Consider the following 18,713-nt stretch of genomic DNA (forward strand, 5'->3'; position numbering starts at 1 on the left):
AAGCAATATCAACCTCAGGCCTAGACATACCAGGTAGTTATTGGAACAGTGGGGACTGGAGCTACACATTAGAACACAATCTCAGACACAAGTGGCTGTGGAGATTCCTTGCGACTGGAATCCTCTGAGAAAGTGCCTTATAATTGGAAAATCAGGAGGGTTCCACTCACCGATGCTTAACAGTTATCCAAGAAAGGTTGGAGAATTAAAGATCTATTGTAATTCCTCGATAAAGATTAAACTGAACTGTTGACTTGTCAGCAATCTATCCAACTACATCTCGACCCATCACACCACCATACTCTTCCCCAGTATTCAAAAGTGCCCCCACCACATCCTAACCAAGCTCAGCCCACTTCATCACATTAACCCTGCTGGATGCATCACTCTACCAGACTGACATGACCACACCAGAATCGACATGCCTAACTGACCTAACCCTGCCCCACCACTATACTCCGTAACACCTCCCAAGCTATCCTCACGGCACTCCTGCACTTACCTGGCGCCCTGCACCTTCCCTTCACCCAAATGGCAACTTTACTCCTACGCATGTACCAACCATCCTGCCACCTTCAGAAATCTAACACCTACCTTTCCACTGTAACTGTCAAAGTGGCTTTGGAACAAGTAACTCCTGAAATATGGCATCAGGCGCCATTAAAAAATAATAACATTGCAGCCTCCAACTCAACTCCTGGACTGAGCAGACCTCACCGCCCTGCCCCAGTTTTCTCCAACAGATGCATTTGGGATGGGCCAGAATCAAAAATCACTGGCAGCGAAGCAGATAACTCAGAGGGTTGCAGTCAGTCAAACCTAACCAAAGGTAATCAGAATTTCTGAAGAGAATATCCTTTACTGTCACGTGTACTCCAGTGTAGAAGCACAGTGTAAAGTTTTTTTTTTACAATAGCTGCCTCTAATGGCACCATCTTAGGTACAAGTACGTAGGTACAAATGAGGGATAAAAGAATAATAGCATTAGTGTCTAAAAAACAAGTTAGAAGATAGTTATAACATAGCTAAAGGACTGACATTACATTCCAGTAAAGAATTTCACATCGATATGACAATGCAGAGCTCAACCAGCATGTGATCTGACCATCCAGGTCGAGTTCCAGTCTAACAACAATCCCCCTTTGCTCCAAGCCTCCAGTCTGCTCCACCAGACACTCAGCTGCACCAAGATAAGTTGGGTAGTGCCGGGGCATGCTTTTCCCCTCACGCTGCTCCAAGGTTGCTAAAATGAAATCGCAAAAAAGTACAGGCAGAGCAGAGGAGCTCCAGATGGGGTGCCCTACCATGCTGCCATCTTGCCAGAATTCTGGGATGTTACATAGGTATCCTCCTAATCTTCACCACGTATGTTAGTTTAACACCAGTCTATCTTTGGATCAAACTGCTCACAACATCAGTACATTTGATAAGCCAATTTGGAAAATTAAAACATGCTATAACTCAATATTTATATTACAATTTTACAGCAAAAAAAACACTCACTGGCCAATCTGCTGGCTCGTGGCAGATTGCTTTTAGAAATACGGGCATGAATTTGACCTGAAAATGCCACTTGTGCAATCTACCAAATCAATCAGGCCCTACTCCTGATACAAATCTGATTATTTCAATAATTTTAAATGTCAAGGAAGGTACACTATGCACACTGTAATCTTAGGTACCAACTGACCGCTTAAGTGGTGCCTTTCGGATGCTCATTAGAATTTCTGATACATTAAAGCAACTTTCGGGGTACACGGAGATGTCATGCAGTTTCGCCCCTCACTGAAACAGTGAGCAAGGCATCATTTCCAAAGTCCACAATCCATCACACCATGAGCTTTCAAATCACCATTAATTTTTAGAAACCTCTTCATTCAAGTTATGGTTCATACTTACCATACTCCACGGGAAAGTGAATTTAAAGTCGGTTTAAGACAACCCAAACCTGAAACTGCTTTCAAATTGTTCCATTTTAGTTTGTACAGAATGTAAAATATTTTAGAAGCAAACTTTACGCACATGCGGCAGAATTTAATATTCAGTGTGGAACGGGTTTGTATTTTTAATGTAAAAATTGTAAATAGCATTCCATTTAAATGTGAGAAAGTCAAACATCTCAAACCTACCACTTACTAATAAATCCCCATTTTGGATTCTTGCTTTCCTTTTTTCGGCCACTTTCCTATAAAGATGTTTTCTAAACCATTAGCCATTTATTAACAAAAAACTGATCCCTTAAGTTATTTTCATTGTAAATAGATTAAATTGGTCACAATGTGCTCTCCACCTGAGACTGTTACAGACTTACTATTCCATGACTGCTGTCAATTCCAATTAAGCAGAAGCAAGAAGTGACTTCTCAAGATATTTGTCAAGCATGTTATTTCAAATTGAGATTTAAAAATTGAAAGTCCCACAGTGCTAGCCTGGAATTCCTTCACTAAAAATCTCCACCAAAAAAGATCCACTGTAAATCTCTTAAACGTGTCTATTATCTCCTTCCGAGTGTTATATCTTGATTTTGATAAGTCCAAGAGATGTTGTTTTTCTGTGTTAAACATGCTATATAAATGCAAATTATTTTCTCAAAATTGAAGGCAACAGAATCATGCTTTCACTTGGACAGGCTCTCCATCTCATAAAATGATACAAAGAAGATGGATTGGACTGAATCGGATCATGTTAACAAAATGGATAGCTTGTAAAGTTCTTTTCTGAAAAGCATATCTTCTGGAGCTAGATGTTCATATGAGCACAATCTAACTACAGATCAAGACATAAACAAATTAAGTGAAAAACTGGAGAAAAAAAGTGATTTGAACCCAGTCTTTTATCTTTCGCATTCAAATATTGTCAACTACTCATTTGAAGAAAGTGCAAATTTCTAAGAAAGAAATGCAGTTGATGCAAAAAAAAAATTATTTTCTAGTCAAGATTGAATTTGAGGTCAAGCCATTAATCTGAAGTAAACATGCAACAGCAAGATAAAGGGAGACTTAGATTGCTCTTGGTAAGAGAACAGTGATAACATAACTGGACAGCGCTGCCACGTGGAAGGGACTTCATGAAAGCAAGAACCAAACCAAGAATGAACCCTCCATGATTCTGGATATTATAACGTAACAACGCACAAACCAATATGGCCTGAACAGATCAATTTTTATTCACAAATTTTTCTTTTTACAATTTTTAAAACTAAAATTTCAAGTGGGGTACCAAAACAGTTAGTGGGCAAACAAACAACCAACAAATGAGGAGTTCTAATGAAAAGTGATAAGCTGGAAGCAATAACTCTATTGCCCCTTCCACAAATGCGGCCATATTTAAACATTTGCAGCATTTTCCTTCATTGGAAAGAACTGGAAGTGATTGCAGGACAATCCAAGAAGAATAAAAGCTCGTTTCACACTGAATTATCTACATTGACCTCCGTGCATCCAGAATCAATATTCACTCAGATATGGATAGTTAGCATGTTGTGAAATGGAATGATTTCATCTGTACCACTGTCATCCCAACATCAACCAGTACCTCTTCAGGAAAAAAGGTGAAGACCAGCAAACTTTTAAATTCCATCTGTGCATTAGTACCTCATTTTTGAAGCTAGGAGCTTGAAATTTAAAGCATTTAATTGTTATGCAACCTTAATACTTGTAAATAAAAGCCAAAACTCAATAAATGCTTCAAATTATGATGCAATCTAATTATACATTATATGGAATCTATCAATTTTGAAAATAGAAAACACATACTTTGTTATTTCCAAACACTTTTAATGATTATCTTTGATGACTAAAGATAGACAAATTGTTCACAGTACAAAAAGGTTACAAAACGTTAAATTACAGGGCTTAAAAATTAAAGGTTTTCAAAAGGATAGAAGGCCATTATCAACCTCTTTTATACTGTACATTTACATCAAATTGATTTAGAATCAGGAAGCAGTGAAGCCCTGCTACATAGATCATCAGGGATAAAACTAAAAAATAATAATAGCGACTACAACACTTACAAGTCAGTAGAATAGACAGGGGGGAAAAAAATATTTCTGTCACTAAACTGCAAACACTACTCCTAAGAGAAGAACATTGTCTGGAGTAAACATTGCTATAGTTGTTTGCATTTGTCATTTCCTATTATATTTCTCTGAAATATTTTCAGGTGGCCTTATCGCTGCTCCATCTTAACCTTTGGTGGCTTGAGGAAACTCCTCTGTTTCTTCTCTTTCTTGCCTTTTTTATTGGCTTGAAAGTTTCTCCAGCTATCGACACGACCATCCCGACTTTCCTGTGGTAACCATTAAGGACAGTAGTTAATACTTAAAATAAAAAATGTGCACCAGTTATTAAAAATGTTATTTTCTATTACATTAGTAAATGAACCCTCTCAAGTGTATTAAAATTGGTTGCCCATGCAGAATTGAAGCTGTTACAATTCAAAATTGCCACATTGATAATTGGCAAGGGACAAAAACGACAGACCAAAAGACTGTAATATTGGTGGTGCAGGGTCATGAGTGGTGAGTATTCCTGGATTGTATGAAGGAGAGCTTACTGCAGGAGTATGTGTCCAGACCAAGAGAGCATGTTGTTGAAGCCTGCCCTCTGTAGTTGAGATGATGCAGTAAATCTGGACATTGTATATAATCACTGCAATACATGGCACTGGGAGTACTTAGCAAGGGCAAAATTCAACCAATGTTTTACTGAGATGGAATCAAGACTACTGCTAACACTGATCTTTAGTAACTTACTGGCCTTAATATTAATTCACTGCAAACACAGTAACAGGGTGCAAAGGGACAAAAAGGCATGGAACGAAACCAAACCTGTAATTTTTAAAGCAATGAATATCCAGCATTAAAGTATCTGAGAGGGGAGGAAACCACAAGTGCTCACCTCCCCACCATGCCAATTGCAGGCCTCCCACCAATCGGGTACTGTCCACTTGTTATGGACTAGGCCAGACCCCTCAACACATATTTAAGCAGGTAGCCCAGACTGTTACTTTGCTATTTATTTTAGCTAGGTGTATAGTGGATATTCCGAGTAAATTAGCTGGTTCAACTGCAGACTTTTAAACAAACCAAATTTATTTACAGAATTACAGAATGAAACACAAAGAACAGACAATATAATACTGGATGACTTATCAAATCCAAACCAGACTTAATGCTGTTCTGAAAATACTTGCAAAAGTCCCAATACACACATCCCTTACCACAAACAGTAAAAATGGAACAAACTAGAGCTTACAGGCTTGAAGTTAGAAGGAAAGATAGAGAGCTTCCAGTTTCCACCGTGATTGACTCAACTAACTCCTGAACTGAATTGAACTGCACGGCTAGAGAGCTGGCCATGCCTCCTTGACAATACCAGTTTTTTTCAAAAGACATTTCAAGCTTTTGGCCTGAAGCACTCTCTGTTGGGTAAACAACAAGGTCCCAAGGAACCATTCAAACTTCAGACATGACGGAGCCTAGCCAATTGTCCCCTCTCTGAGGAAGAAAAAACCTCAAGGGCAAAAGCCCTTCTCTTGCTCCTCGGATGCTGCCTGAACTGCTGTGATTTTCCAGCACCACACCCTCGACTCTGATCTCCAGCATCTGCAGTCCTCAATTTCTACTTCAAGGACACAGTAACCTTGTAAAAGGCCAGCATTGTGACACATTGCTGCGAACCCCTGCTGGAGGTATTTTCTCTCAACCACTGAACAGACCAAGCAGTGGGCCAGCTGCTAGGCTAAGAACAGGATGCCAGGACAGTCATGAGCGTTTTGCCATTGGGTTCAGCAGGAGCTTGCTGGGTTCGTCTGCTGATTTCAGCCCCTCACCCCTTCTCCCTGGAAATTTTGCCGCTCATCATCTCTAAAGCTGGGAAAAATGGCAGAAATCTGGTCACAATGAGCGCTGAAACCTTCAATCCCTTATGCCATCACAATCCTCATATCTTAAAGGCAGTTATTCACCAGAATATGCCGTGCAGAACTGTACTGAAGCAAAGTAGAAACACAATTCAAATGTTGTAAACAAGGCAATTTATTGCATTGAGAACAATTGCTGTAGAAAAACAATTCACTAAATCAGCATAATTCTTGTAAAATACCCAAAATCATTGCTTCAAATTGTTCTAGTGCACAGTGCCAAACAAATAATCCAGGTACAAAGTCACACAACAGTACTCTATCTGGAGATGCAACTCAAGTTCACAATGACAAGTCAGATTAACCATGCTTGGATGTTTTTCACATTGCAAATAAAATCAAAAATGTCAAAAAAACAATGTCTACAGAATTTCTGTAATTAATCAGATAAAAATTCTGTGTGGAGTCAAGGGAGGAGATATTCAAGGAGTGGGAACAAAGTAATGATTAAATTTCTAAAGGAGTTAGATTTAAGGAGGGGTTGAAAAGCAGAATAGTTTAGGGAGGTAATTTCAGATTGTACAGTCTGACACCATAGCTGCCCATATCAGTCTGTGCGATTACAGTTAACCAAGATTCCAGAGCTAGCAGAACAAAAATATATTGAAGGCAGGGATCACTGAACTGCAGAGTGATACAAAACTAGGCAGAAGTGAGGCCTTGAACAGATTGAAACACAAGATTTAGAATTTTAAACATGGGCCATTGAGCACGTGCGATCCATTCGTTAATGTGGTATCACAACTCTGAAATCTAATAATAAAATGCATTTGGAATGTGACCAGGATTTTTCATTCATTTTCCACTGCTAGAAAAGTTATTTGAAGGAATTAAGACACATCAATGAAAGGGAGTTCATTCTGAAATGAACAAGTACTAGTGAGTTTAGTTTTGTTTATAATCGATGAGATCAGTATAGCAACCTCAAGACGATAAACATACTTGAATAGCAATTCTGACAGAAAAGCACCGTTTACGGGAGGTTGCAAGATGCTGTTGACAGGAACATTTGAAGTTCCACATCTAACGGGCACCATACGTTGAGGAGAGGCAGTGGCCCAGTGGCATTAATGCTAGACTATAAATTCAGAGACCTAGGTAATGCCCTGGAGACCTGGGCTCTAATCTCATCACAGCAGATGGTGAAATATGAATTCAATAAAAATATGGAATTAAGAGTCTAATGTTGATCCATTATTGATTATTCACTAATATCCTTTAGGGAAAGAAATTGTGATCTTTACCCAGTGTGACCCACATGTGAATCCAGATCCATTGATGATGTGGTGTACCCCTACGCCCTCTGGGCAATTAGGGATGGGCAATAAAAGATGGCCCAGCCAGTGACACACCCAGCCCGTGAAAGAATAATTGAACAAGTTGCTACCTGATTTTCATATAGACAACAGACAGTGCAGTTAGCTTCATTGTTAATCCTACTACAACATCCAGTCAAATAAAATATATTTCCATATTTAGGCTTGCTCAGCACTTAATAGTTACGTCACATTAAGGAAAACTCATGGAAATATGGCACATAGATGCAAAGTGTATAATCTATAGTTTTTTTTAAACAAGAATCCAGAGTTCTTATAATATCAGCCACTAAATTACAATTTAAAGCAGATTATTTTTATCACTGTTTCAAGATGGATTATCAAACTGACTATTATGCATCACTCACTGCACATCTTGATATCAAGGTAGTTATTAAAATAAATTAGCTTTTCAGAAGGAAACCATTTTCAGTAAGTCTGCAGAACCATAACCACTGCTCATTGCTACATAAGCCAGTCAAAACATGACAAGAATTATAAATTAGTAAGTTAGAACTTCACAAACCTCAAAATTTTTCTGCCATTCTTTGTCACGTTTTGCTTTCTCTTCCTGCTCAATTTCCTCTTCTCTTTGTCGTTTTCTGGATTTAGAACAATGGACAGCATGAGAAGACGTGCTCATAGATGAGCATTCAGCTGCTGAGATCTCTCTTTAATGTGTTATTTAATTGCCAGGATTGTGGGTATTTACAATTCCCAGCAAAACAAGGGGCATTAAAGCTAGCGTAACCTGTTTCACAGTAACATCTTCCTACGATGATTCCTTGCTTTTTTGCCGGGATCTAAAGAGCTGGGAGACCCATAAAATCTATTTCTTTTTTACTGTATCATTACTAACTGTTGGCAAACAATAATGGGTGACTACAGGGCTGGACTTGGTAATTATCTTGCCCCAAACTCCAATCCTCAAACCATCACAGTGGAAAATATGCATAGAACTAATGCATCGAAGCATACCCAAAAGTTCAGACAGTACTTGGAGTAAGCAAGAACCCATGTAATCTCTGCTCAGTGTGAATGTGAGATGGGGAGTGGTGGTGGTGGTGGTGGCGGGGGCGAGAAGAGAGAGAGGAGGAGGAGAGCTGGTAGAGGGTTGGAGAAAAAAAAGCTCTAAATCAGTAATTGGAAAGGCTTCTCTTCCAACCCAGAGAAAACAAATGTCACCAAGACGGAAAATTTGATTTAATTTTTGTACTAAATACATCTGAATTGAGAAACATTAAGAACAATAAAGTGGGAATTAAGTATTTGCCTCTATAATGCACTTAATTTAGTAAAACATTCCAAGGCACTCCACTGAATGGTTAACAAAAAAAAAAGGTGAGTTCTGTGGAATATTTGGACAGATGCCTGAAAACCTGATCAAAGTCTTTCAGAACAGTCTTGCCTTTTTAAAAGTGAGGAAATTGCTGAGCTTTGGGCCCAAGCGACTGAGGTTCTAGTCAACATTCGAGTGATGAAAATTGTGATGACTAGGACAGTTGAATGAGAAAATCAGAGTATCTTGGAAGGTTCTAGAGAGGTCAGAAATTAAAGCATGAGAGAACGAGGAAGTGAGAGCCCGCGGTTGGGGGGGGTGGGGGCGTCGCGGTTTAAGGTCACAAAGGGATTTCAAACAAGGATCTTTTTAGTTAGATTACCATATTGTTAGACCATGTCCCAATACAAAACAGCAAATATGGCAGTGTTGACTTGAAAGGATTTAGCACAAAGTTTTTAAATACCGGATAATTTAAATTAAACTCCTTACAGTAAATAGTAGGCATATATTTCACAGCTTAGTCTTCTCATCCAAAATCAACAGTTTATAAAGTGTTGATCATTATAAACAGCCATTTTAAAGTGTGGGGGCTGGAAACAAATGCAAAATGTTCAGCAGAATAGGTTTTAAGATGATTACATACCTTTCATGCATATCCTTGGCTTCACGCTCCTTCCTTTTAATTTCTAATTCAGCAAACAACTTCATAGTTTGTTTGTGCACCGACTGCTTGAACTAGCAAAGTTGGAAAAAAACAACTCTGACACAACTCAGGACACAATGGATAATTGCTCAATCAACACATTTACAATAACGCAAATAGCAAGACCTTGTAACTGGCTTGGATCCCATGGCTGAGAATTTCATTCAGTTACAGAGCAGATATGCAGAAAAGAAAATCAGAAATACTTTATTTCTTGCAAAGATGTATCAAAATATTGCATGTTATAATCTTAGTACCTGAAGATGAAAAACTCTGACAACCCAAGGGATTTATTTACACAATATCAGGGAAATCTTTGAAAGTAACCAGGAAAAGATCCACAGGGACATCAGAATGCTACTGCCCATTATGCAACTTCTGCTTCCATTCACCTGATTTTTATTATTTCTCCTGTAGAACATCAAGAACTAATAGTGCAATTGGCACTATCTTTCTGAAGTTAGGAGTTGCACTTGCAATGTTTATGCACCAAGATTTATGAATCATTGTTTCTGATATTGTTATTCTTTCTCCTTACATCAAACTTGATTCACATGAAATGTTTCCAACTAATGGCAACACATATCTAAATATAGTTTATCAAACAGACAGGCTGTGTGTTATTCCAGTGCAGCCTAAAAAATGTGAAACCACCCAGTTTATGGGGAAAAGTTGCACATGGTTTATGAGACACTATCCCCCGAAGCATAGCTCTTTATCCTAAATTCAAATTAGCAGTAGCCTGGTCTAACTTCCCATTAGCTGAAATGGCATGAGTGTATAGCATTGAGTGGGAATAATTTATTCTATATGAATATTAATTTCTAATATAAATAATCAGGATACAAAGACTTAACTTGAAATTTGAATTTACTGAATGCGTTGGTTTCTTTTCCCAAAACTGGAGACCTCTATCTCCTCAAAAAACATATCACCACAGTCTAGAGGAACACTGATAAAAAAAAACTGATGTTTTTGTTAACACCACGGTTTTAATTGTCTTAATTTCTAAGTATCTAAAATTACTGAGCTATGACAAATTACACACAAGTAAATAAAATATGAAATAGCAGCATAGAAAGCAGAATTCTCAGGACATGGTATTTCTTATGCATTTATGGATACATCATGGTCTGTACATTCTAATATGGAAACTTCCATTTGAGAGATGTGCAGGACATAGGCACCAACAGGTAAACACAACTCATGCTGGATTTCTTACATAACCTTTACTTAATTGATAGAGGCCACCACATCCAATGCATAAAAATAAATTCCGCCCGATCACTGCACTGCTAACAAGGGTCAGTTTTATCCTTTGAAACAAACATTCATTTTCATAACTAGGTGGGGATTGTTTACTGAAACACATCCTGAATGAAGGAACAGCAAGAAGCAGATTTGTACAGATACAGTAGATATACAGGCAACATGCAGTCTACAAAGTTCAAGATATAACTGATGAAAACTCATCATGAACAGCAACATTGATATTTCAACAAAATTAAAAGTCATAGAAGCCACTTATTCTTTAAAAATCACCAAAATAGAGTTTTGGGATAGATAAGCAAGTCAGAGCTCCTTTCATAATGATTCGGATTTGAAAATCCCTCATAGCTAAACTTAAATGCACTCAACTCTCACTTCTCCAAATAAGACATGTGGCAGCCCATCACTCCAGGATAAATTATTTATCTTGTAAAATTACTCATATTTACGAGCTGTAAAACTACATTAAGGCCTGCAAGATCTGCTAAACTTTAGAAAAATGTATCCTTTGGGTTTATTTCAAGATAAATTGCGAGAATTAAAGGACACAACACTGGCAAAACATCTATGACATTCTGCTGCAATCATTCACACAAATGATTCGAATCTCGTGCACTCATCTTTTATAAACAATGAATGCTGTTCAGGAGCTTCCTCGCAATTCCACGTCTGGTTGGTTCAGTGCAGCGAGAATTTTTAAATTGAAAAGTTGCTTGGTTAGGAACCACAGCTGGTACTGGGTTTAGGGGTGTTTCTCAAAGTCTAGTTCAGTCATGCTTGCAATGACAGATGAGAGAAAAGTACTTTTAGGAATAAAAGGGGAACAAGAAGGGTGGTAATTATTGACCAGGGAACTATGCACCTGTAAGTCTAACGTCAGTGGTCGATAAACTATTGGAGAAAATAGTGAAGGAGAAATTATTCTCCATTTAGAGAGAGACAAGGCTTGGTCAGGGATAGTCAGTATGGCTTTATTGGAAGGAGGTCATAGGGTCAAAGAGTCAGAGATGCACAGCACAGAAACAGACCCTTCGGTCCAACTCATCCATGCCGACCAGATATCCCAACCCAATCTTGTCCCACCTGCCAGCACCCGGCCCATAACCCTCCAAAGCCTTCCTATTCATATACCCATCCAGATTCCTTTTAAATGTTGCTATTGTACCAGCCTCCACTACTTCCTCTGGCAGCTCATTCCATACGTGTACCACCCTCTGTGTGAAAAAGTTGCCCCTTAGGTCTCTTTTATATCTTTCCCCTTTCACTCTAAACATATGCATTCTAGTTCTGGACTCCCCTACCCCAGGGAAAAAATCTTGTCTATTTATCCTAACCATGCGCCTCATTATTTTATAGACTTCTAAGGTCATCCCTTAGCCTCTGACGTTCCAGGGAAAACAGCCCCAACTTATTCAATCTCTCCCTACAGCTCAAATCCTCCAACCCTGGCAACGTTCTTGTAAATCTTTTCTGAACCCTTTCAAGTTTCACAACATCCTTCTGACAGGAAGGAGAACAATATTCCAAAAGTGGCCAAACCCAGTCTGGTAGACATTTGAGAGGAGGTGGCCAAGTGTTTGGATAAGGGTAGGGCAATTGATGTGGTTTTTTCTATGGATTTCAGCAAGGTCTCTGACAAAGTCCCACATGGTAACCTGATAAAGAAGGTAAAAACTCATAGGATCCAGGGTAACATGGCATGATGGATCCAAACTTGGCTGAGTGGTAGGGGACAGAGGGTGGTGATTGAAGTTTGTTTGTGCTACTGGAGCCCAATGTGCAGTGGCATACCAGAGGGATCAATGCTGGGTCCCTTATTGTTTGTGATATGAATAAATGACTTAGACGAGAATGTGGGTGAGATGGCAACTACGTTTACGATGTCACAACGGTTGGCAGTGTAGTTGAATAGAAAACAGCTGTTCCCTTTCGTTGAAAGGACAATAGCATAATTTTAAAGTCAAAGGCAAAAGGTTTAGAGGGAAAAACATTTCACCCAGAAATTGGTGGGGATCTGGAATGCATTGCCTAGGAGAGTAGTTGAGGCAGGGAAGTACTTGTATGAGCAGCTGAAGTGTCATAACATTCAAGATTATGGGCCTGGAGCAGGAAAGTGAGACTAGTGTTGGTCATGGTATATTTTTTGGGAGTACAGATGTGATGGGCCAAAGTATTGTATGATTCTATGATACTATTTTATAACGTTTCTCTCTACTTAGAGCTCGTTTCCAAAATCCTAAAGTGAAGGTTTCCTACAGGAACTGGTGAAAAAGCAGTAATATAATGGTCTACCACCAAATAAACCATGTCACTATTGGAGTAGCACTAAAACACTGTGGGATTTATGTTGCGCCTTAGATCAGTGAGTCAGAGTCAGACAGCAACTACGATGCTACAGTCTAATTTCTGATGAAAATGTTGGGGAAAATAAATCAACTCTCTACTCTTGAGCATTTTCATAAGGCTGTAAAGCAAGTCAGATTTATCACAGGTACAACATGTTCCACGATTGAACATAAACATCAACAATTGCTTTCCTCCCCCAGTTTAAAAAAAGTAATTGAGAAAGAAGAAAAAGTGCTCAAGAAATTGAGGAAGACATGAGCAGCAGATGATGTGCAAGTTAATAGAAAAGCAACAATATCAAATAACTTGGAACCTGTTCACTTGAACAAGCTCTAACAACACAGTAATACTATACAATCAGCTAGAGATTTAAGATATTGCCTTTATGATTGGCAAGTAGAAGACTAATAAATTTCTCAGTTATCAGAGATGAATAAACTAACTGCTATTCAGTTTCATATTTTGATACCTATGATAACAGTTTGTACAATAAACTGCATTCAACACTACAGTTGCACTGTTGAGGAGAACGCTTCCTGAAGAAAGATTAATGGGAAGTTAACGGCTATTTTCTGCACTATGCAGCTCTTGGTTCACAGAAATCACAGAAGTTTGTACTTCCCACTTCCCCTATAAACTTCGTTGAAAAACAGGGAACAAAAAAAAGCTAAAAGCAAAAAGGCAAAACAAAAAACACACCTTAGAAACATTATTCCTGCTCCCTCATGCATCCATTATTGCTCACATACACTCCTCAGTAACACTGGAGGTTAACTGCATCAGAATAAAATACGCTTGCTTGTCAAAGAACTCATATGATTTCAAGTTATTTCATGATATTTTGGCTGAGACTTAATTGTTTGATCCAAGCCCTGGAGAGAAAGTTGACCAGCTTTACACTTTCCTCTTAAGTGCCAAGTGTCATTAACAAGGTGACTGAACGCTATTATTATTAATTTCTACCAGGCTTGTTGAGAAGACGACAATATAAGTTAATCAGAGGGTGAGATCGGGTGGACAGTGAGAGCCTTTTTTCTATGATGGTGATGACAAGGGGCATAGCTTCAAATTGAAATGTCATAGATAATAGGACAGATGTCAGAGGTAGTTTCTTTATTCAGAGTAGTAGGGGTGTGGAAGGCACTGTCAGCAACAGTTGCAGACTCGCCACTTTATGGGCATTTAAATGGTTACTGGATGGGCATATGATGAGAATGGAATAGTGCAGGTTAGATGGGCTTCAGGGTCGGTACTGCGCTATTATGTTCTATGTTCTATGATAAAATTGGAAACCCAGATGAAAAATTAATAGTAAAACAAGGAAAAAATGAATTCAGCTTTCAAACCGTTGAGTGGTTGACATATTAGGATTTCTAAAGCTTCCCATTCCATTCATAGGCATGATCTGGAGTACACTAAAATCAGCAAGAAACTGGTCATAGGACCGAAGATGTTATTAATTTGGTAGAAATATAGGTGTGTTGTTTCTTAAATGGTGAGAATAATGACCAATGGGCCTAGGTAATCTTGCTCATAAGTAAGAAAACTAGTATGCAGGTGCAACAAGTGATTCAGAAGGCAAGTGAATTTTTAGCCTTAGCACAGGAGGACGGAGTATAAAAGAAATTAATATTTTAGTTATGCAGAACTCAAGTACTATACCTAAATTATAGCACATTATTTCCTTTGTCTAAACAAAGGATATCCTTACCAAAGAAAGTGTGCAGTAGGTTTGTCAGACTAATTCCTGGCATTGTTATACTGTCCTATAATGAGAAACTGAGAAATCTTGACTTGCATTTATTGGAATTTCGATGATTGAGAGTTAACCTCAAAGAAATGTATAACATTTTTAAAGGGAGCACAGAGTAGATGCAAAAAGGACAAGTCTAGAACCAAAACAGACTTCAGAATAAAAGGCAAATCACTTCGGATAGAGATGAGGGGGGCGTCTTCACTCAGAGAATGGTGAATCTTCAGAAATCTCTGCTTCAGGTTTCAGAAGCATTGAATATGGAAATCAAGAAATTGAAATGAGCCTGTGTAAAATAAGAGCTGAAGTTAAACACTTTCCTTTGTATTGATTCACATGATGGGAAGTAATTGAAGTTTTTACTGGGAAAACTCGACCGTTGAGTTCAAGATAGAAATTTAGAGCTTTCTGATTACTAATGTCACAAGGTAGCACAGGAATATGGCGAAGGTAGATGATCAGCTATTATCCGAATAGCAGAGCAGGTTCAAGGTGTTGATGGCATATTCCTGCTCCTATATTGCTGACAGGGAAAAATTACTAATGCTAAAGATTTGACTTCGACAGAAAAATTACTCACAAACAATAAAAATCAGGAACGTACAAGGAGTGTGCAAATCACACTTCCTAAGAGTCACAGTTAAAATATGTTCTCATACCTCATCTTCATCACCAGTACAGATATAAATACATGTCACAACGTGAAAAATAGATTGTATTAGTGTTTACCCACTTTGCAAACTAATAGTTCCTCTAGCCACGACCATGATATAATGTTGAACTTTGACAATTTCCATCTCAGACACTCATCAAGTGAAATTCCACAGTCACACAACTTTGTGTAAATTTCAAATCTGTACTTTTTACAATTTGTAGCTGACTCAATATTCTAGATAGGAAATCAAAAATTGCTAAATCTCAGCAGGTCTGGCACCATGTGTGGAGAGAAATCAAAGTTAACGCTTTGGTCCAGTGACCTTCTTCAGACCTGCTAAGCTTTCCTAACAAGTTCTGGTGCCATTTCTGATTTCCAGCATCCATAGTTCTTTAAAAACCAAAAAGAACTGCAGACTCAGTAAATCTGAAACAAAAAAAAACACATTGCTAGAAAAGCTCAGTAGATCTGGAAGTATCTATGGAGAGAAATCAAAGTTAATGCAACGGGGTGAATTCTGAGGAAAGGTCTCTCGAGCTGAAATGTTAACACTGATTTCTCTCCACAGATTCCATCCCCAGTTTTCTTTTAGTTCTGGTCCCTCATCTACAAGAAGCAATCTGCTTCAACTTATCCTTTGGTAATTTTAAATACTAATATCTGTATCATCAATTACTGCATAATCCAGATTATTGTGATGAAAGGAAAAGTTGGATCAGCCAAGTGCTTCCAAATCTATATTTTCTCAGATGAATCAATCTGTACTGTATCTTACCAAAAGCTGCAATTACGTCCCATCATGTGAATCCTAATACTTTTACTTCAACTCTTACTTTACTCATTCTAGTCGCAGCCTCATTAACCGAGATGTACTGCCTTCTTGCATATACCAGAACTCTCTTTAAAGTACCCTTTAAAAATTTCAATACACTAAGAAAACTTATTGCTATTTCTTATGCTGGTCATATGATATTCATCAACACATGGCTATGCCTTCTTGATAGCGCAAAAAGTTGTACTGTACCAAAATGTAATACAACAGCTAAGTTGGCAGGCAGTAGGCTAATGCAGTAGAGAGAGACCCAAGGTTCTTCAGACAATGGGTTCCCAATCTGACTGGGAAGGTTTAAAGTGCCTACTGTTGACTCTAACCAGCTCGAGTGCATCCTCAAATGGCTACTTAAGGCATAACAAGTTGAAATTCAGCAGCCAGCCATTTATTGCCTTTGTGAACAAAGGTTTGCTTTTCGTATTTCAGAAAGTCGTCCTTTGTGTAACTTTAAATAAACTTGCCTGAAACTATTGCTTGTTAATAATGTTTATACTTATTTATAAAGATGGAAAAAACTTTTCAAAATGTTACCTTGGCACCTCACTTTATAGATTTGGCTAAATCATAAACTTTCCTGATGGGAGTTATTTTATATCTAACATGTTGAAGTCCTGAAATTCATTTCAGAAAAAAATTCTACATCAAACCATTTCAGTAAAAACACATACTTGGTCTTCTCACAAATGGGAATACAAAAACAACTGCAGAAAGAAATTTGGGCTACCATTTAACTGTCTGCCTCAATGATAAATTGTTAGAAAGAAATGCTTGCTACAGTGTGCTGTTCACTTTGGCTGGTGCTCAAGAAGCCCATTACAGAGCAACTATCACAATATGAGCTGCCAAGGTGCTCTATCTTTTTTTAGTGCCTAATCTTATTCCTTAAACGCTACCAACATGTGAAGTATTCTCCCCTGTTGAAATGCAAAACATGCACTCCATGAGGTTCATCTCTAGAATTATCAGCGCCATAACTTATATCTCTTACGATTTCAGGGTCATCCTCTTCCAAAATAGGTGACTTTCCTTCCTTCTTCAATGCCTTTCTTTTTTCTTTCATCTAAAATAGCAGAAAAAAATTAGGAGTCATTAAAGAATCAAAATGCTTTAGAATACAATACAAATGACCCATTTGTGAATTGTATATTATACATTTCCCCAGGAGTTAAATACATTGCACCACTTGATACAATATAATCAGAAACAATCCACTTCGATACCTTGTCTGTAGTGAGTTTTTAGAATTGGACCAAGGTAACAACAGTTACCAATTTATCAGTGACTTCACCAGAATAAGTAGGAGAAAGGCAAATAAAAAAGGTATCCAGGATTAATTTTATCAATTGTTATCCAGAGATATTTATTGGAAAGTGCTATACATAGTCAATGACCTATACAATACTCACCATGACAGAATATGGGTGATATGTAAAGATAAACAATTTGACCACCACTAAATCGATTAAGTAGGTATTTAGGCAGGAAGGCCACACAATTACAATATTAGCTTTGGCTATTAAAGATACTAGTTAAAGAAACTGATGACACAAGCAGTCCAGGTTTGTGCACTTTAACACTGCAAAACATGCCACAACATTTTACAAAACACAAAAAGGGCTGAGAAAAACAATGGACATCACAGGAGACCTGAAATATATTTTGTTGAAGCTTTTCATCTTAGTGTCATCAGAACATTTTTCAAGAATGCCATTTGAGGGAAAGCCAGCATGTATACTGTCTGAGAAGAGGTATCGACTGGTTGATAAGTGGATTCTGGTCAGTGGAGGTGTTGCCACGGAAAATGTACCAATTTATGATGTTTGACAGTTAACTGGCTACCTTTGTTTAAATTTTAAACCAGGCAGTTTATCTGATTGCTCAGGGCAATGCCTTGACCAATGAACCAGCAAGCGGCTGTCACCTATTTTGAGTTGAAATCAGCAATACATGCACGCGTGCTGTCTACAAAGACCATGCTTTTCCTGTCTATTGGCATATCTGGCTTCCAGTACACATGAGGGTTTCACACTGACAGCCTAACAGAATCCAAAATCTGTTGTCATTATAATTTTCCACATTCTCAGGATTATCCAGCAAATGGTGCTCCAATTCTAGGTTTGCCATGTGATACACTTGCACATAATGAAAGCAACATAAATTATTACATAGTGCCATTTTATAAAAAGCATGCCAAGTGTGCTTATTTCAACTTGAAATAGATGACAGCCACTAACTGGCTCCCTTCTCAGGGTAGTATCTTGACCAGAGTTTATCTGCCTGGTTTAAAATTTAAACAGTCTGGGTGTTGACTATCCAACCATTAACTGGTGCATTCTTCATAGCAATGCCTCGACCAAAGTGCACTTTTCAGCCAACACTCTTTTCTCATACAGCAATAATGTTGGTTGTCCCCTCAAACTGTGAGTTCCCCAGATGAGTGCACAACAAAAAGGCTTCAACAAAATGAGGTGCTTTTTTTCAGCAATACGAAGGATATCAGAAAAGCATAAGAAAAAACTGACCGAATATTAGCTTAGAAATGCTGATTTTAAAGGTTTTTTCAAGATAGGTAAACTGGTACATGGCAAAGGGAGTTCAGAAAGAATTAAAAGTGATAGAAGCTGGGCCGGCA

The 18,713-nt window shown here is 38.1% G+C and overlaps 1 protein-coding gene across 1 annotated transcript in view; it reads right to left on the reverse strand.

Moving 5' to 3' along the window:
* Nucleotides 1-3,755: 3,755 nt before the first annotated feature.
* dnajc8 (DnaJ (Hsp40) homolog, subfamily C, member 8) overlaps nucleotides 3,756-18,713 on the reverse strand; it is a 77,129-nt gene continuing 62,171 nt past the window's right edge. Inside the window, exons 6-9 of the mRNA XM_060847280.1 lie at nucleotides 17,070-17,141; nucleotides 9,167-9,258; nucleotides 7,768-7,843; nucleotides 3,756-4,290 (exon numbers count right to left, since the gene is read on the reverse strand). Of these exons, the coding sequence (XP_060703263.1) occupies nucleotides 4,171-4,290; nucleotides 7,768-7,843; nucleotides 9,167-9,258; nucleotides 17,070-17,141 (360 nt within the window). The 3' untranslated portion in view covers nucleotides 3,756-4,170. The remainder of the gene's footprint in view (nucleotides 4,291-7,767; nucleotides 7,844-9,166; nucleotides 9,259-17,069; nucleotides 17,142-18,713) is intronic.

The sequence above is a fragment of the Hemiscyllium ocellatum genome, chromosome 30 (genome assembly GCF_020745735.1).
Source record: "Hemiscyllium ocellatum isolate sHemOce1 chromosome 30, sHemOce1.pat.X.cur, whole genome shotgun sequence".
Lineage (NCBI taxonomy): Eukaryota > Metazoa > Chordata > Chondrichthyes > Orectolobiformes > Hemiscylliidae > Hemiscyllium > Hemiscyllium ocellatum.